Source organism: Lasioglossum baleicum, chromosome 16, assembly GCF_051020765.1.
Source record: "Lasioglossum baleicum chromosome 16, iyLasBale1, whole genome shotgun sequence".
In the NCBI taxonomy this organism is placed as follows: Eukaryota; Metazoa; Arthropoda; class Insecta; order Hymenoptera; family Halictidae; genus Lasioglossum; species Lasioglossum baleicum.
The window spans coordinates 8093023-8107370 of NC_134944.1; the positions used below are offsets into that span (position 1 = coordinate 8093023).

A 14348-nucleotide genomic window follows, 5' to 3' on the forward strand; every position below is an offset into this window, starting at 1 on the left:
GTTTACGGCCGACGAGACAGACGTTTGCACGCTTCTCACGGCTAGCGATGGGATCGAGCTGAATCGACGATGAAACAGCTCCGAGAAACGAAAGCGACGCGGTTTTCTGCTTAAAAGAAGACCCACACTCCAGAATATTAATCAGTCACTGACCAACTGCCCTTGAACGGACTGCCGAGTCCTGTGCAAATTTTTATGCGCTTGTTGAGAGTACATCATATTCCAAGTCTACAGGTGACGACACGAAAGTGGATGCCACATCGTTAATTTTACAGATTTCTTAACGAGACTTACTGAACTAATAGATGTAAGTGCGTACTTTAAAACGTATATAACAATTTTTGAATGAAAAATTTTTTCCTGCCCCGAAAAATTACTAAAGCTCACAATCCACCCTTTTGACTTATAGTGTGGCCTCCCTCTTATACAAGTGACTGTCAAATCCTTAATTTTGCGAATTTCTCAACGAAATTTATTGAACTAATAGATGAAAGTGCGTACTTGAAAACGTATATAACAATTTTTGAATGAAAAATTTTTTCCTGCACCGAAAAATTACTAAAGCTCACAATCCACCCTCCTGACCGGTAGTGTGGACCACCTTCTTATACAACTGACAGTCAAATCCTTAATTTTGCAAATTTCTCAACGAAATTTATTGAACTAATAGATGAAAGTGCGTACTTGAAAACGTATATAACAATTTTTGAATGAAAAATTTTTTCCTGCACCGAAAAATTACTAAAGCTCACAATCCACCCTCCTGACCGGTAGTGTGGACCACCTTCTTATACAACTGACAGTCAAATCCTTAATTTTGCAAATTTCTCAACGAAATTTATTGAACTAATAGATGAAAGTGCGTACTTTGAAACGTATATAACAAATTTTTTAATAAAAAATTTCCTCTTCCATCATTTCATAAAATTGGCTATAAAATCCTTAATTTTACAAATTTCTGACCAGAATTTACAGAGGATTGGTACATAAAACTACATCCAAGATGTGCACAATATGTTTGAATAAAAATTGGAATGAAGCGATGGATCAACAGCTGAGTCACGAAAACTTCAAGCACCTCCTATACAACACTCTGTTAGCAAAATTAACGAGCCGACACTCTAATCGAAGTTAGACCGCGGATATTCGAGCTCGGTCTATTATTCACAGCAGCCGATAAACAAGAATGATGCGTTACCCTGAAGTCGGCGAAGATTTGATCGAGTTCGAAAGAGAACATCCGCGAGGAAGAAAAGCCCTGGTATTGATTCAGCGATAAATGACTCGATCCGAAAATATCCAGTTTGCGCCGGTACACCGTTGCGTGAATTATTCAGCGCATTTCGTTAAATATCGCCCGGTATTCTCGGACAAGATGGCAACCGATTTTGCCGATTCGGGGATCTCTTGTTGCCTTCTTTGACAAATCAACCGTGAAAAACATTTTCTATAATCGAGCAAATAAATTATTCTATTATTTTTGCCTTGGTAAATCTTGGTGATCTTCTTGCTAGACTACTCCACAAAATTGGGGGTCTTTCAACTCGCATAACTTCGTGAAGAAAGATCGTACGATGTTCCGCCTACGCTCATTTTAAATTCCCTAGCTCCATGTGCCAGAATTCAATTTCTTCAATCTGATAAATAATCATTAGAGAATAATGATTCTCACCAGTATCGCGTCCCTGATGTTCTTCTTGATGTCTTCGATTTTTTGCCGCTTCTCCCTGCGCAACAATAAGAGAGAGCAGATTAGTATACATCGCAATGCAAAATCAACATCAGAATATGTAGTACAACACATTAGAATATAATTTTACTGTACAAAGTGTCCCAAAAATTTGTTTTCTTGAAAGGAGTGATTCCTGAGGGGATTTGAAGAAATTTTTTCCTCTGCGAAAATGTTCTCCGCGGCTTCGTTAAGGAATTATTACCGAAAAACACCACGGACCAATCAGGCCGCGGCTACTGTGGACGGATTCTGTAGCCGCGCTCTGATTGGCTCGTGTTTTTCGTTAATAACTCTTTAACAGAGCGGCGGAGATCGTTTTCGCAAAGGAAAAAGTTTCTTCAAATCACCTCAGGAATCACTCCTTTCAAGAAAACAAATTTTTGGGACACTCTGTATAGTGATCGCTGTCGTTATTAGCCGTTTTCCCAGATTCTCTCGGTAATTTTAGATTGGCAGGCAACTAGCCAGCTTAGGGTGTACCGATGTTACCGTCGGGTTTCAGACAACTGGAGACTCTGCCGGATAATCGGCGATCGATCGATCCGTAAAGGAAGCCTGTTTTTCGCGAGTATGTGTCTGTGTTTGCCCGCTCTCTTCGTTCTATCCTCCCACGCTATCGTCTCATGGTGATACCTGTGCCAGGCTTCTGTCGTCGTGCAGGTATTGTTACATGCTTTAGGAAGATCACTCGTGGATCACGAACGACAGTCGCGATCTAATACAGGTTACCATTCGCGATCGTTTCGCGATTCTATTTTCGCGGCAGCCTAAAAAATTATGCAATTTGTGGCAGTAGGAAAATTGAAAGAAACTCACAAACTGGTTCTGTTAAAATTTACTGCATTGTTTTTCATATAAAACATTTTTTCCTGCCTGGAAAAATTGCCGAAGCTCACTTTGCAGCTTGTGAAATGTCATCTTATGAAACTGGCTGCCAAATTTTTAGTTTTACACACTTCTTAGCCAAATTCACAGGACTAGTAGACGAAAGTGCATACTTTGAGATCTACGCAGTGAATTTTTGGTAAAACATTTTTCCTCCCCAGAATAAATTGTTAAACCTCACTTACCACCCTCCTAACTGATAGTGTGGCACTTCCTCTTATAAAAGTGGCAGCCAAATCTTTAATTTTGCAGAACCCCTAACCAAATTTACAGAACTAACAGATAAAAGTGCATACTTTGAGATGTACGCAATGAATTTTTGATAAAAAATTTTTCCTCCCCAGAATAAGTTGCTAAACCTCACTTCCCACCCTCCTAACTGATGGTGTACAATTTCCTCTTATAAAACTGACAGCAAAATCTTTAATTTTACAGATTCCTTAATCAAATCTACAGAACTACTAGATAAAAGTGCTATGAAATGTATATAATAGATTCGCGATGAAAAATTTTCTGCTCGCTGGAGAAATTGGCAAAGCTCCACTTCGCAGAAAACGTTTGCTGTGCATAAAGATCCGCAGTCTAGTAACGACTCTGCTCGGTAGCAGCATGCTCTCTGGATGCTTGTTGCACCTCGTCCCCGTCCCGGAATAATCGGAGGATCACCTGGCGAGTTAGAGGATCGTCAAAAATAGGACTGTATTAATTTCTTTGGTGACTAACGGCGTCAGTATTATAAATAATTTTCGACGTTCTCCGCCGGTGCTCGATGGCGGCTCCAATTCGGTGAACACACATACAACGCCGAGGTCCCGATTCCCTCTGTGACGCCTACGAAAATAGCGATTTTCTCCGATTACTAGCGAGGGACGATACCAGTCAAGTTAACTCTCTCTTTCTCTTCTGCTCGATGTGTATCTGTGTATATATACGTGTGCGCGCGCGTGTCAGTGTGCAGGTAATCGCAGGACCTGTTCACCTTTCGGTGCACCCGATAAAATTATCGAAAATCGAATTCTATTCTTCGGCACGGCTCGCAGCGGTCGCCCCGCAGTCCTATCAAATATACATCGGCCGCGATAGGTATACAAAGATTGCAAATAGATCGTGAAAAAGACACGAGACGGTGCTGCTATTTTTGGGACAAGTTGTTTATACTGCGGCGATCGTCGTGGTGCAACCGGAAAGGGTGATACCTCGATGAAAAAAAAGGAGAGACCATCGGAAGTGCGCCGAACACGAAAACCTGCTATTTCCAATGAATACTTAAAAATCTGGCACTGCACCAGGAATACAGTCTTTTCGACACTTGCACTTGTAATTATTTTTAACAACTACTATTTCTAATTCAATCGTTCGCATTCCGCGGATTTTTGCAGGCCAACCGTGCACAGCAATTTTTCAAGCTCTCAAGAAAAATGACTCGAGAAGAAACAATACTCCAACAGGTACGGGAAGGTGCCATTTCTAAGAAACACTTTGGCAAACCTCACTTTTTAGCGCCCGGCGTGACGACGCGAAACATCGTCTTATTAAACTGGCTGCCAAATCTTCAATTCTACAGATTTCCTAACGAAATTTACTCGACCGATAGATGAAAGTGCGTACTTTCAGATGTATATCATAGATTTTCGATGAAACGATTTTCCGACCCGACAAAATTACCAGAGCTCACTGTGAGATGCCTCGAAGCATCATCGTATGAATCTGATTGCCAAGTTGTCAATTTTACAGACTTCTGAACAAAATTTACAGGACTAATAGATGAAAGTGGCTACTGTAAAATGTATATAACAATTTTTCGATGAAAGATTTTTTCCGCCCCGGAAAAATTGCTAACTTTCCACCGTCGCGGATGTTGGCATGGCACCCGAAGTTGTAAAACTCACTGCCAAATCTCGAACTGTACAGATGCCTTAACAAAATTGACAAGACTGGCAGATGAAAGTGGATACCCGCGAAATGTACCCCGAAAATTTCCGCGATAAACAATTGCGAAATCCGCGTCGTCCGCGTAACGATTCCTAGTAGTCGTGACGGCAATCAACGGTGGCAAAAAGAAACCGTTCCCGATCGCGTCGCGACGATACAAACAGTCTCATCTCTCCCCCTCGTTCTCTGTCTCTATCTCGACGAAAATAAAATTCCGCGAACGGAGACGGAATCGCCGCGCGAAACGTAACAATAAGGCGTGTTTCAGCCGCGTTATCGGCGCCGGAAGAGGCAGACAGAATTTACGACGCACGCGAACCGGGCCGACCCGTCTGTTTGCACGTCGTTCTCATCCTATCTAGGCTGCTCCTGATTCTCCACGTATACACCGACGATCTCTGCTAACGATAACGAGTCGTCTCCCGGCAGATTTCCGCAAAAATTCCTGATTTTTCACGAGCTCTCCGACGGGAACGGACGCGTTGCGAAAGATGGAGGCTGGAAAGGAAACACACCTGAATGTAGGACGTCGCAACTGTCTTCTCCAATTTGGGGAGGAAACTAAACTGCGGATTTTATGCACGTTTTACTAGGGCGAGATCGATAGATCGGTAAAGATGTTCAACACTTTTCCGGAATTTTCTGTACACCATTGTTCCTTAGAACATTTGGTCTTAAATTATGTACAGTGTAATAAAAAGTATTCGTACGCCCTTTAAATTAGAATAACTTTTTTATAATTGTACCTAACGACCTGATTTTTTATAATCAAATAGAAGCATTGGTTTACGAAATGATATGCAAAAAAGATTTTCCAAAAATGATAATTTACAAGGTTACATGCAAAAATAAAAATGGCATTTTTTAAAACTTGGGCCCTTAAAGAAGGTTTAAAATATGTTTCTTATTTAATTAGAATATAAAAAATATATTATACAATGCAAAAATAAATTAAAATATATGTAGATGAAATTTTCTGTATGTGTGTAACTAACAGAGCTACAAAACATATATTTCAAATTTTTATTAAAGGCCCAAGTAAAGAAGTTTTAAAAAATGCCGTTTTCACTTTTGCATGTAACCTTGTAAATTATAATTTTTGGAAAATCTTTGCTGCATATCATTTCGTAAATCAGTGCTTCTAATTGATTATAAAAAAATCTGGTCGTTTGGTACAATTATAAAAATGTTATTCTGTTTTAAAGGGCGTACGAACACTCGTTACACCCACTGAATATACTTGAAGGTACACGAGATTCATTTGCGCAGAATTTTAGAAACGTCCTAGTATGATACTTCGTAGTGTGAGTAAACACTGTACTGCTTAAGGATTAAGTTCTTAAAAGATCTTGGATTCTCGAAGATTGTACTTACGCTTCGCTGAAACCATTAACGTGCAGTATCCTCATCTGTTTGACGATCGTGCTCTTCCCGGATTCTCCCGCTCCTGAAACAATTGAAATACGCGTATTAGTATCTGCTCTGAATTAGTCAGTTGTGTGTTTGTCAGAAATTTTAGTATTGAGAGAACGAGACCTTTGCGGCTTCGAGGTTCCCAGGTGACTGACACTTAAGAGCTACCCAACCCCCACTCTTTCCCCGAGCCCTTGAGGGTCAATGTCCTTGTTATGCTAATCTCGCAGGTAAACAGCGACGGTCAATATACATAATCAAATGTCCCAACCATTATTGAAAATTCCTGGTAAAGGCGTAATCAATTTTTATTGCCTCCAGACCTACTAAGAACCGAACGATTATATTGTTTTCATAACAATTGAGCTGCTGATATCATGTATATTCATAGCTAAAATGAAACAATCTTTTTTTGCCTCTGGACCTTTTTTTTTATAAAAGACTTACAAGCGTCCGACTTCGATTTTGATAATTTTTTGTGAGACGATCGTATATGGATCCCTAATTATGTATGCACAATATTAGGTGTGGTTACTCAATAGTTTTAAAGATATAAACAATTAAGTTTCAACCTGCTTACACGGCTAATGGAACTTCGAAAACTACAGCTGAACGAGCTTTAACTTTACTTGTTTATATCTTTAAAACTAGTGCGTAACTACACCTAATATTTTGCATACATAATTAGGGATCCATGTACCATCGTCTCACCAAAAATTATCAAAATCGAAGTCGGACATTTGGGGTCCTACCCTTGTTAGCCTTGTCCTCCCTCTATCTTACTGTCCACCCACGGACGGGGACCCACTGTTTGTATTACTCCCGTCCGTGTTTTTGTTGCGGGCAATTTTTTAGCTCAATTTTTGCCTCTAGACCAGCGGTTTCCAACCTTTATGCTACAACACCTCCCTAGAAGAAATGTTGTTTTCCGCGTCTCCCTATCTTTTAATAGATATAATAATAGAGACAGATTTTAAATAATAATAACTTTATTACAAGAAAATACTGGCGCAAAAGAAATTTTGGCGCCTCCCAGGTTGGAAACCGCTGCTCTAGACCTACTAAGTGTGGATTTATATAGTGGAGCAGCGAGGTGAGCTGTGCGGTGAAAAAAAAAGAAAAACAATGAAAATACATATGTACTTTTTCATTAGTATGTGTCGAAATGTTTTCACACACGTTGGTTTGTTTTCACCGCGCCGCTATCATCGATGCTCGCAGCTCCACTATAAATCCACCCTAAGAACCAAACGATTATACTGTTTTTATAACAATTGAGCTGCGGATTTCATGTATTCATAGCTAAAATGAAACAACACACAGAAAGTGGTGTCCACATGTTCGGAAAGTGCATAGACACGCATCTACACGGTGTCTAAAAATTCCTGAGATCATTCGAAGCAACATTTTCCTTTGTAAAAATGACGTCCGCGGCTTTGTTAAGCAGTTATTAATGAAAAACACGGGCCAATCAGAGCGCGACCTAGACGCGTGTTAGCACAGTCAGCCCGGCGCGCCAACTGTCCTAGGTCGCGCTCTGATTGGTCCGTGGTTTTTCGTTAATAACTCCTTAACAAAGCTGCGGGCGCCATTTTCGTAAAGGAAAATGTCGCTTCAATTGATCTCAGGAACCTCCTATTTCCGGATGTTGAAGGAACTTTGAGACACCCTGTAGATACATTGATCTTCTTATCCATCCAATTATAAACGATTTCGCAAGGTTTGATATTCAATAAACAATTTTTACTCTGCATAAAAATTCACAGCCCAATCTACAACGCTCGATTGCTGTTTCTCGATGCAGAAAGTGTTCAATTTGCATAGAGTCTAATAAAATTAATTGTCTCAACAATTGTTTGAAGTCGTTTTCGTCGACGAAGCTAGACTGTATCGAATTTTTGAGGACGCTGGCAGTCAACGGAATGAAATGGCAATACACCGAGGACCACGATCAACAAGTCCTAACTCATGAATGGATCCCGCTACAGTTCTACACTTTGTTCGCGATCGACAGTAGAAAGATAAAGAGAATCAAAGAGAGAGAGAGAGAGAGAGAGAGAGAGAAAGACCTAACCCAGACCAGGTAACTTCAAAGGCTTCCGTCGAGACGGTACGTCAAAACCAGGCAACATAGTGCTCGCGTAGCCGATTTTTCTCCGGTCGATCATGCACGGAAAAGTTAGGCATTTTCGTCCGGTCGCCCGGCTCTCTATTTGTCGGTTTCTCTGGTCGGATCGTAATTGTGGAGGACGACAGGGAAACAATGCAGCAACAGCTGTTGCTTCGCTCGACTGTGCGGGGGCGGAGAGGGACACACATGTACACACACATACATACATACACGTAGAAGATCACACAGATCCACGGTCGAATTAGAACGACGACCTACATAAACGGAAGAATAGGAAGGTAATGGTTAGGTGTTGGGTTAAGTATCGCGATAAGTGGACACGATGTGTGCGTGCGAGTGTGTGCGTTTGAGTGCGCACGCGCGCAACCATGTTGCTCGCTCTCTTTCTCTCTTTAGTCTCTGTGAAAAAGACCCCGGGAGAACGAGAAGAAGGAGACGAAGAGAGCGCACGAAAAGGGTACAACGTGAGCCGATGGATATTCGTGGGTGCCGCCGGCGAGTACGATAATCGATAAAATTGAATTACGCGCCGCTGAGCATTGCGATACTCTCTATCTCTCTCTCTCTCTCTCTCCCGCTCTCCCGTCCTCTCCCTCTCTCAAAGAACCGGCGACCTGTTCTTCCCGAAAATCGAGACCGCAGGTTACACGTGGATTTTTGCGACAGTGGCTCTCGGTGCAGTCCGAAATGCAATTCTAATGTTGCCACGAGTGTTTGCCATGACCTTCTGAGAAAGATACTCGGAATAAGCTACTTCTTATCCATTATTGAACTGCAGATAGTCCGTCCAACATATTAATATTTGAACAACCAAAGATCTCGTTAAATTCTGTTTAAAATTAGTGAATAGTATGTCGATCGTTTAGAAAACACAAAGTTATATAAAATTATGTACTGTATTATACTTAGACTGAATTTTATTTATGGTAAAAATGGCCGGGTGTTATTCCAAAACTTCCTTACGACTTTATGTAACCATTGAAGAGAGAAATAAATTTTGATTTGGTTCCTGTCTTGTGCAATTAATGCATACGATTTTTGTTTCATTTTGAAGAGCGAATAATAAATTAATTTTTACTCAGTGTCTGAAGAATTGATGATTAAACTCCTTAGGAACAATAAAGTGTCCACAATTTTCGCGAATAAGCCTCGCGAATAAAAATTTAGGAAGCTTGTTGTAACCCATCTAATTCGTCCTGCTCGCTCGCGCATAAAAGTCGCATAAATATGTGGGAATGAAAATATAATTTCGCCGAGAGCCGGAATCGCATGTGAAACCACAGTGTGTCGTCGCGACGTTGATTTCGACGGTGCACATGAAATATTCGCAGCAACCTTTGCTCTTTCGGCGAACCGTAACCAGAATTACTTTTTGAGAAGTAAATCCGCCGGCGAATCAAAGACCATCGGAACCGCCTCCGAATGGAGGGTCCACGGGAAAAAGAGGCGCGATGTCAACATTTCCCCGGACGAACGAAAATTTGTTTTTCGAAAATTCCGTACTCAATATTCGGTGAAATTAGCATGGCCTATTTTTCTTTGGATCCTCTTGAAATAAAAGATCTACATTTATTACGAGAAACGTGGGTGAAAATTCGATTTTAGAGGCGTCCCTGGGTCAAAATGGACCCAAGGATAGAGATGAGATTGAGTTAAATTCAAATACTGAAAGAAAAGAAAGAAGGAATCCAGCTTGCTCAGCATCGACGGTGTCAAAAGACTAATTAATCCGCCCCCTGAGTGGGCAATGCCCCGAGTAGGCGTGGCTTTCGCGGTCCCGACTCCTACGGAGCTGGAGCACTGCCCCGTGGAGCGATCTAAGCCCACGACTGCATTAAAAGAAGAGGATAACGAAGAAATGTAAAAAGAATCGAGAGAAGGAAACACGAGAACTTTTTACGGTCAACAGGTTGACTTGAGAGTGGCGAATTTGTTATACAAGAGAAGAATACAATTTTTTATGTAACAGAAAAATGCGATCGAAATAATTTTGAATATGAAGAAGTAAAGAATTGGTGTACATATTCAGAACCCCAGCCTGGATTAGGACACCCTGTATAGCTGGCAGGATCGAATACGTAAACGGGGAACAATGACTCGAACCATGCAACGGAACTCGAGCCAGAATTAACTGCAACGCTGATGCGACACCCTTTTGGTACATTGGCTTTGCCCTTGCCTACTGAAGGATCACGCGATCGTTCGATCGAGAGAGGATCACACGGAGTCTCTCTGGATCTTAAATTTATGTCCCTTGAATGGACCCATTCTTTTAATGACTGCCTTGCTACGAGAATAGATCGCTTCTTTATCATATAAAGAATGTCGAGGGTAGTGAACGGGGGCAGTCAACTCTTTGAAAAAGTGATGCCAACAACACGCATCCCCTAGAGTCCAAGAAACACACTATAGATATTGAATATTAATGCGAAATCTGGTTTCCAGTCTCGAGACAACTAATTTCAACAGAGACACCCCTATTTAACCCTTCCGTTCGTCGGGATGATCATAGTCACCCCTAAAGGCGACCATACTCGCCCACCAACGAGAGTTTATTTTGTACCGCAGGTGTGTAGTCCACCGTATAAATTTCGCGTGAATTACCAACGCTCGTTGGTCACGGTTCTAATAAAAAATTTAATTATCCCAATATGTAGTATAAAAAACATTCACGCGGTATAAAAAAAAGCAATAACCGCCCCGTGCTGCAGGCAACCCGTAGCGGGTTCACACGGTTAGAATAGCCAAGGGGTTACCGTGAGCAATTTCTCAACGTGGACGCTGAAGACGTTAACATTTCAGTCGCTAATTAATTTCTCAAAAGTTACAACCGGGAACTTTGAAAACGGGTTGGAGAACTACGATCTGGACGCCGGTGGTTCCCTCGAACTTATAAATTCGCAGTATGTATACATTACTTTCTCGAAAAATGTTCCATCAATTTTTTTTCAATATATTTGTAATGGTATTTTATCTAGATCCATTCTTGGTAATCTACCGAATTGCTCGTGCGGTTAAAATTTAAAATACCGGATGAAAATATACCCGGGTGCCGCGATAAAATTTATTATAGTCATAAACAGATAATAAATAAAATTTGGTGAGAGATATAATGACAATTTGCAGTTCGAAGAGGACAGATCTATCGAGAAGGTTCATTGACAAGAACAGGCGTGGTCTTACCAGGTGAGCAACACTAGAGTCAGGTGTAATACGAAAAGTGGGTCCCTGACTGTAGTTATCCTTGGTCATTGAGAAGACGAAACGGGTGCGAGCCCTTGAGCGGTGGGGTTTTCTTGTATTGCGCAAGAACGAGCCCTACACTTCCCCCCGACTGTCATCTTTGACAATGGGTAAATGCATTTTTCCCCACCGCTCTTAAACAAAAAAGAAAAAGATCTATCGAGAAGGTAGATGTTCGATTTCCACACGCTGGTTCGCGTACCCCTCGGGCAATAATAGCGCGCAACCCCCTCCCCCTGCGTCGACCATTGACATGTTGCATCGCGAGAGGGGCGGATTACCGACGGGGGTAGCGCGAGTCGGTGGGTTGGTCGGGGTATCGGTTTCGGATCCTGTATAAAAATGAAGATCTCTGTGGAAAGAAGAAGAAGAAAAGGAAGAAAGAAAAGCTTGATCCCCTACCGAGCAAAAGAAGCCTGTGAGTGGCCCGGTACACTTGCTTGTCCTTTTGCAACTGCCTGGTGATGGCATCGGAGCGCCTCTTCTGGTTCTTGCTGTCATCCTGGCTGGCCTTGCTGCTCTGGCTGCCGAAACACCCCATGACACACCACGAGAGAGACACGCGCGGCTCACCCTCTTCGCTCTTCCCTTCCACTGCTGTTGCTTCTCTGTTTGTCACCGCGTTCGCAAAAGAAAAAAGAAAACCCGAGAGAAAAGAAAAACAAGAGACACCTATCCTCTCTCTCTCTCTCCGGCGACGCTAGAGATCTCGGTTTTCCGTTGAATCCTCTCTGTATCGGAGGGCTGGAGAGCTCTACGGGAGCCGGCTTGTTTATCTGGTTCTCGAAAAACTACCCCTCTCTCTCTCTCGAGTGATTCGGCCCGTTCCCGACGTCCACGAAGAGGTCCGTCTCGTTCCTTCGTCCCGGCTGTCTGTCTGTCTGTCACTCGATACTTAATCTATCACCGTCGGGCGCTTACACCTCCGAGCCTTCGACCTTCTATCGACGTCTCCCTCTCTCTCTCTCTCTCTTTCTCTCCCTTCTATCTCGTTCTCTCTTTCAGCCACCCGCTGCCTCTATATTACCCCGGTGTGGTGTGTGTCTCTCTCTCTCTCTTTATATCCCTAGACCCTTTTCTGTACACCAGACAACTACCGTACCACGGTATATGTATATATGTATATATATATATACAATCTCTCTCTCTCTCTTTCAACTATATCCTCGGGGCACCTCACACGTTCACTATCACGGCTTCTCTCACTGTCTCCCGCGAAACCATAGCTACACGCACACTGTGTGTCGGCGACGGTGCTGCGCTGGGTCCAACGTTGATTATTATAGGAAAAAGAAGAATGTTACGGGGGATGTTACACTGTGATCCGTACACAAACACACACACACACACTGACTGTCTGTCTGTCTCTTCGAACGGTCGCACGGTGTGTGACACCTGGTCACTAATTGATCCGCTCCGTTACGTGGCGGACATGAGCGGCGAGTTTTTCGGTGTGTCACAGAGGAAAAGCGATGTAACCCGCACACGATGTCTATATGTATGTGTACGTATGTATATATATATAAATGTATTATATATACATGTACATATATATTATATTGTATCTATATATATATATGTGTGTATGTAAAGTTATTGTGTGTTGTATCGGCCACTTACGAATCTCTCGGTTCAAACACTGGGCCAGAACCGGCCGCGGAGAGACACTCGTCGGCAGGTTGCGATAGAGGGAGTAAGCACGAGGCGCGAGAGAGAGAGAGACAGAGGTGGGAGCGAGACACCGGGACTGGGATATAATAGGTTGACGTGCACTATCGTCTGATGCGCCTCGCTGCGAACACGGGAGAAACGGCACACACACACGAAATCGTTGTTGTCGCTGGCTGCTGCTCTTCTCCGGTTTTTCTCGTTCCTGCAGTTATACAGCAGGAGCAGAAGAGACACCGCCGCAACACGGCGCGGTCGCGTGTCTCGCCGTACACCACCAGCAGAACACAACCTCCTCGGCTCACAGCCTCGCCTACCCACCGACTCCCTACTCTACCTTTCGGGCCAGAACAACGAGAAGTGAAAATAGATCGGCTCCGGTGCTTAGGCGGTAGCTAGCCTCTCCGCTCTTTTTCCTCTCTCTCTCTCTCTCTTTCCGTAGATAAGGAAGACTTGGAATATCCCCCACCTCCTGGAGCCGCGAGGAGGATCCCCCACGATCCCCGGGTCGCTTCCTTCTTGATCCTCGGATTTTCCTCGATTTTTCGAGGGCTCGTCCGGGTTCCCCCCTCACCCTACTCTCTCTCTCCCTCGCTCGGTCTCTACCCCTCTCTTCTCGTTGACGAGAACCACAGCACCAACCACCACTCGGGGAACCCAACCCGTATGCCCTCTCTCACGCACACCCTCGAGCGGTCTCTGCTTTCTGGGTCCGTCTATCCGATCCTCCCAGCGCCTCGGTCCTCACCACGTTCGCCAGGTCTCCTCACTCAAGAATCCCCGAGGTAAATCGCGGCCGAAACATCCGAGACGAGGTGCTCCCTGCAGCCAACATGTCGTCTGCTAGGCCCACCAGCGCGGCGGACCACCGCGCTTCAGGATGGATCAGGTTCGTATCCGGTACGACAAGCGCCCTGCACTTATTCCTTCTCTTCACTCTACTCTTTACTCTTTGTTTCTTCTCCTCTCGGGGTCTCCACACCGACGTTCACCTGCCGAGGATACCCACTACCGTACACAACACGATTCGCTCGCGTTCGATCTCTGGACCGTAGTTTTTGCTATCGTTTCGCTCCGGGGCCAACAATCTGCCGTGGTCTCTGCGAATCAGCGTCGACTGCAACGCCCTCCAACACCCATCGCACGAGACCAACGTCTCCGTGTCTGTGTGAAACTGTCGTTCATGAGACCATGTACGTGCACGACTACTTCTTTCACAAGCACAGACACACACGGCACCTTTAGTTCCACGGGGCGATAGATCGCGCTGTTATCAAGCCGCACATCTATGTGCAGCGACCGGGATCGCTGTGAAATTGTTGCAGCAGGATCCGGGGAAAATAC

At 43.6% G+C, this 14348-nt stretch overlaps 1 protein-coding gene across 1 annotated transcript in view; it reads right to left on the reverse strand.

Moving 5' to 3' along the window:
• Nucleotides 1-14134, reverse strand: part of Galphas (G protein alpha s subunit) — a 39410-nt gene extending 25276 nt beyond the window's left edge. The window contains exons 1-3 of the mRNA XM_076440908.1: nucleotides 11739-14134; nucleotides 5924-5996; nucleotides 1673-1727 (exon numbers count right to left, since the gene is read on the reverse strand). Of these exons, the coding sequence (XP_076297023.1) occupies nucleotides 1673-1727; nucleotides 5924-5996; nucleotides 11739-11877 (267 nt within the window). The 5' untranslated portion in view covers nucleotides 11878-14134. The remainder of the gene's footprint in view (nucleotides 1-1672; nucleotides 1728-5923; nucleotides 5997-11738) is intronic.
• Between the last annotated feature and the right edge of the window lie 214 nt (nucleotides 14135-14348).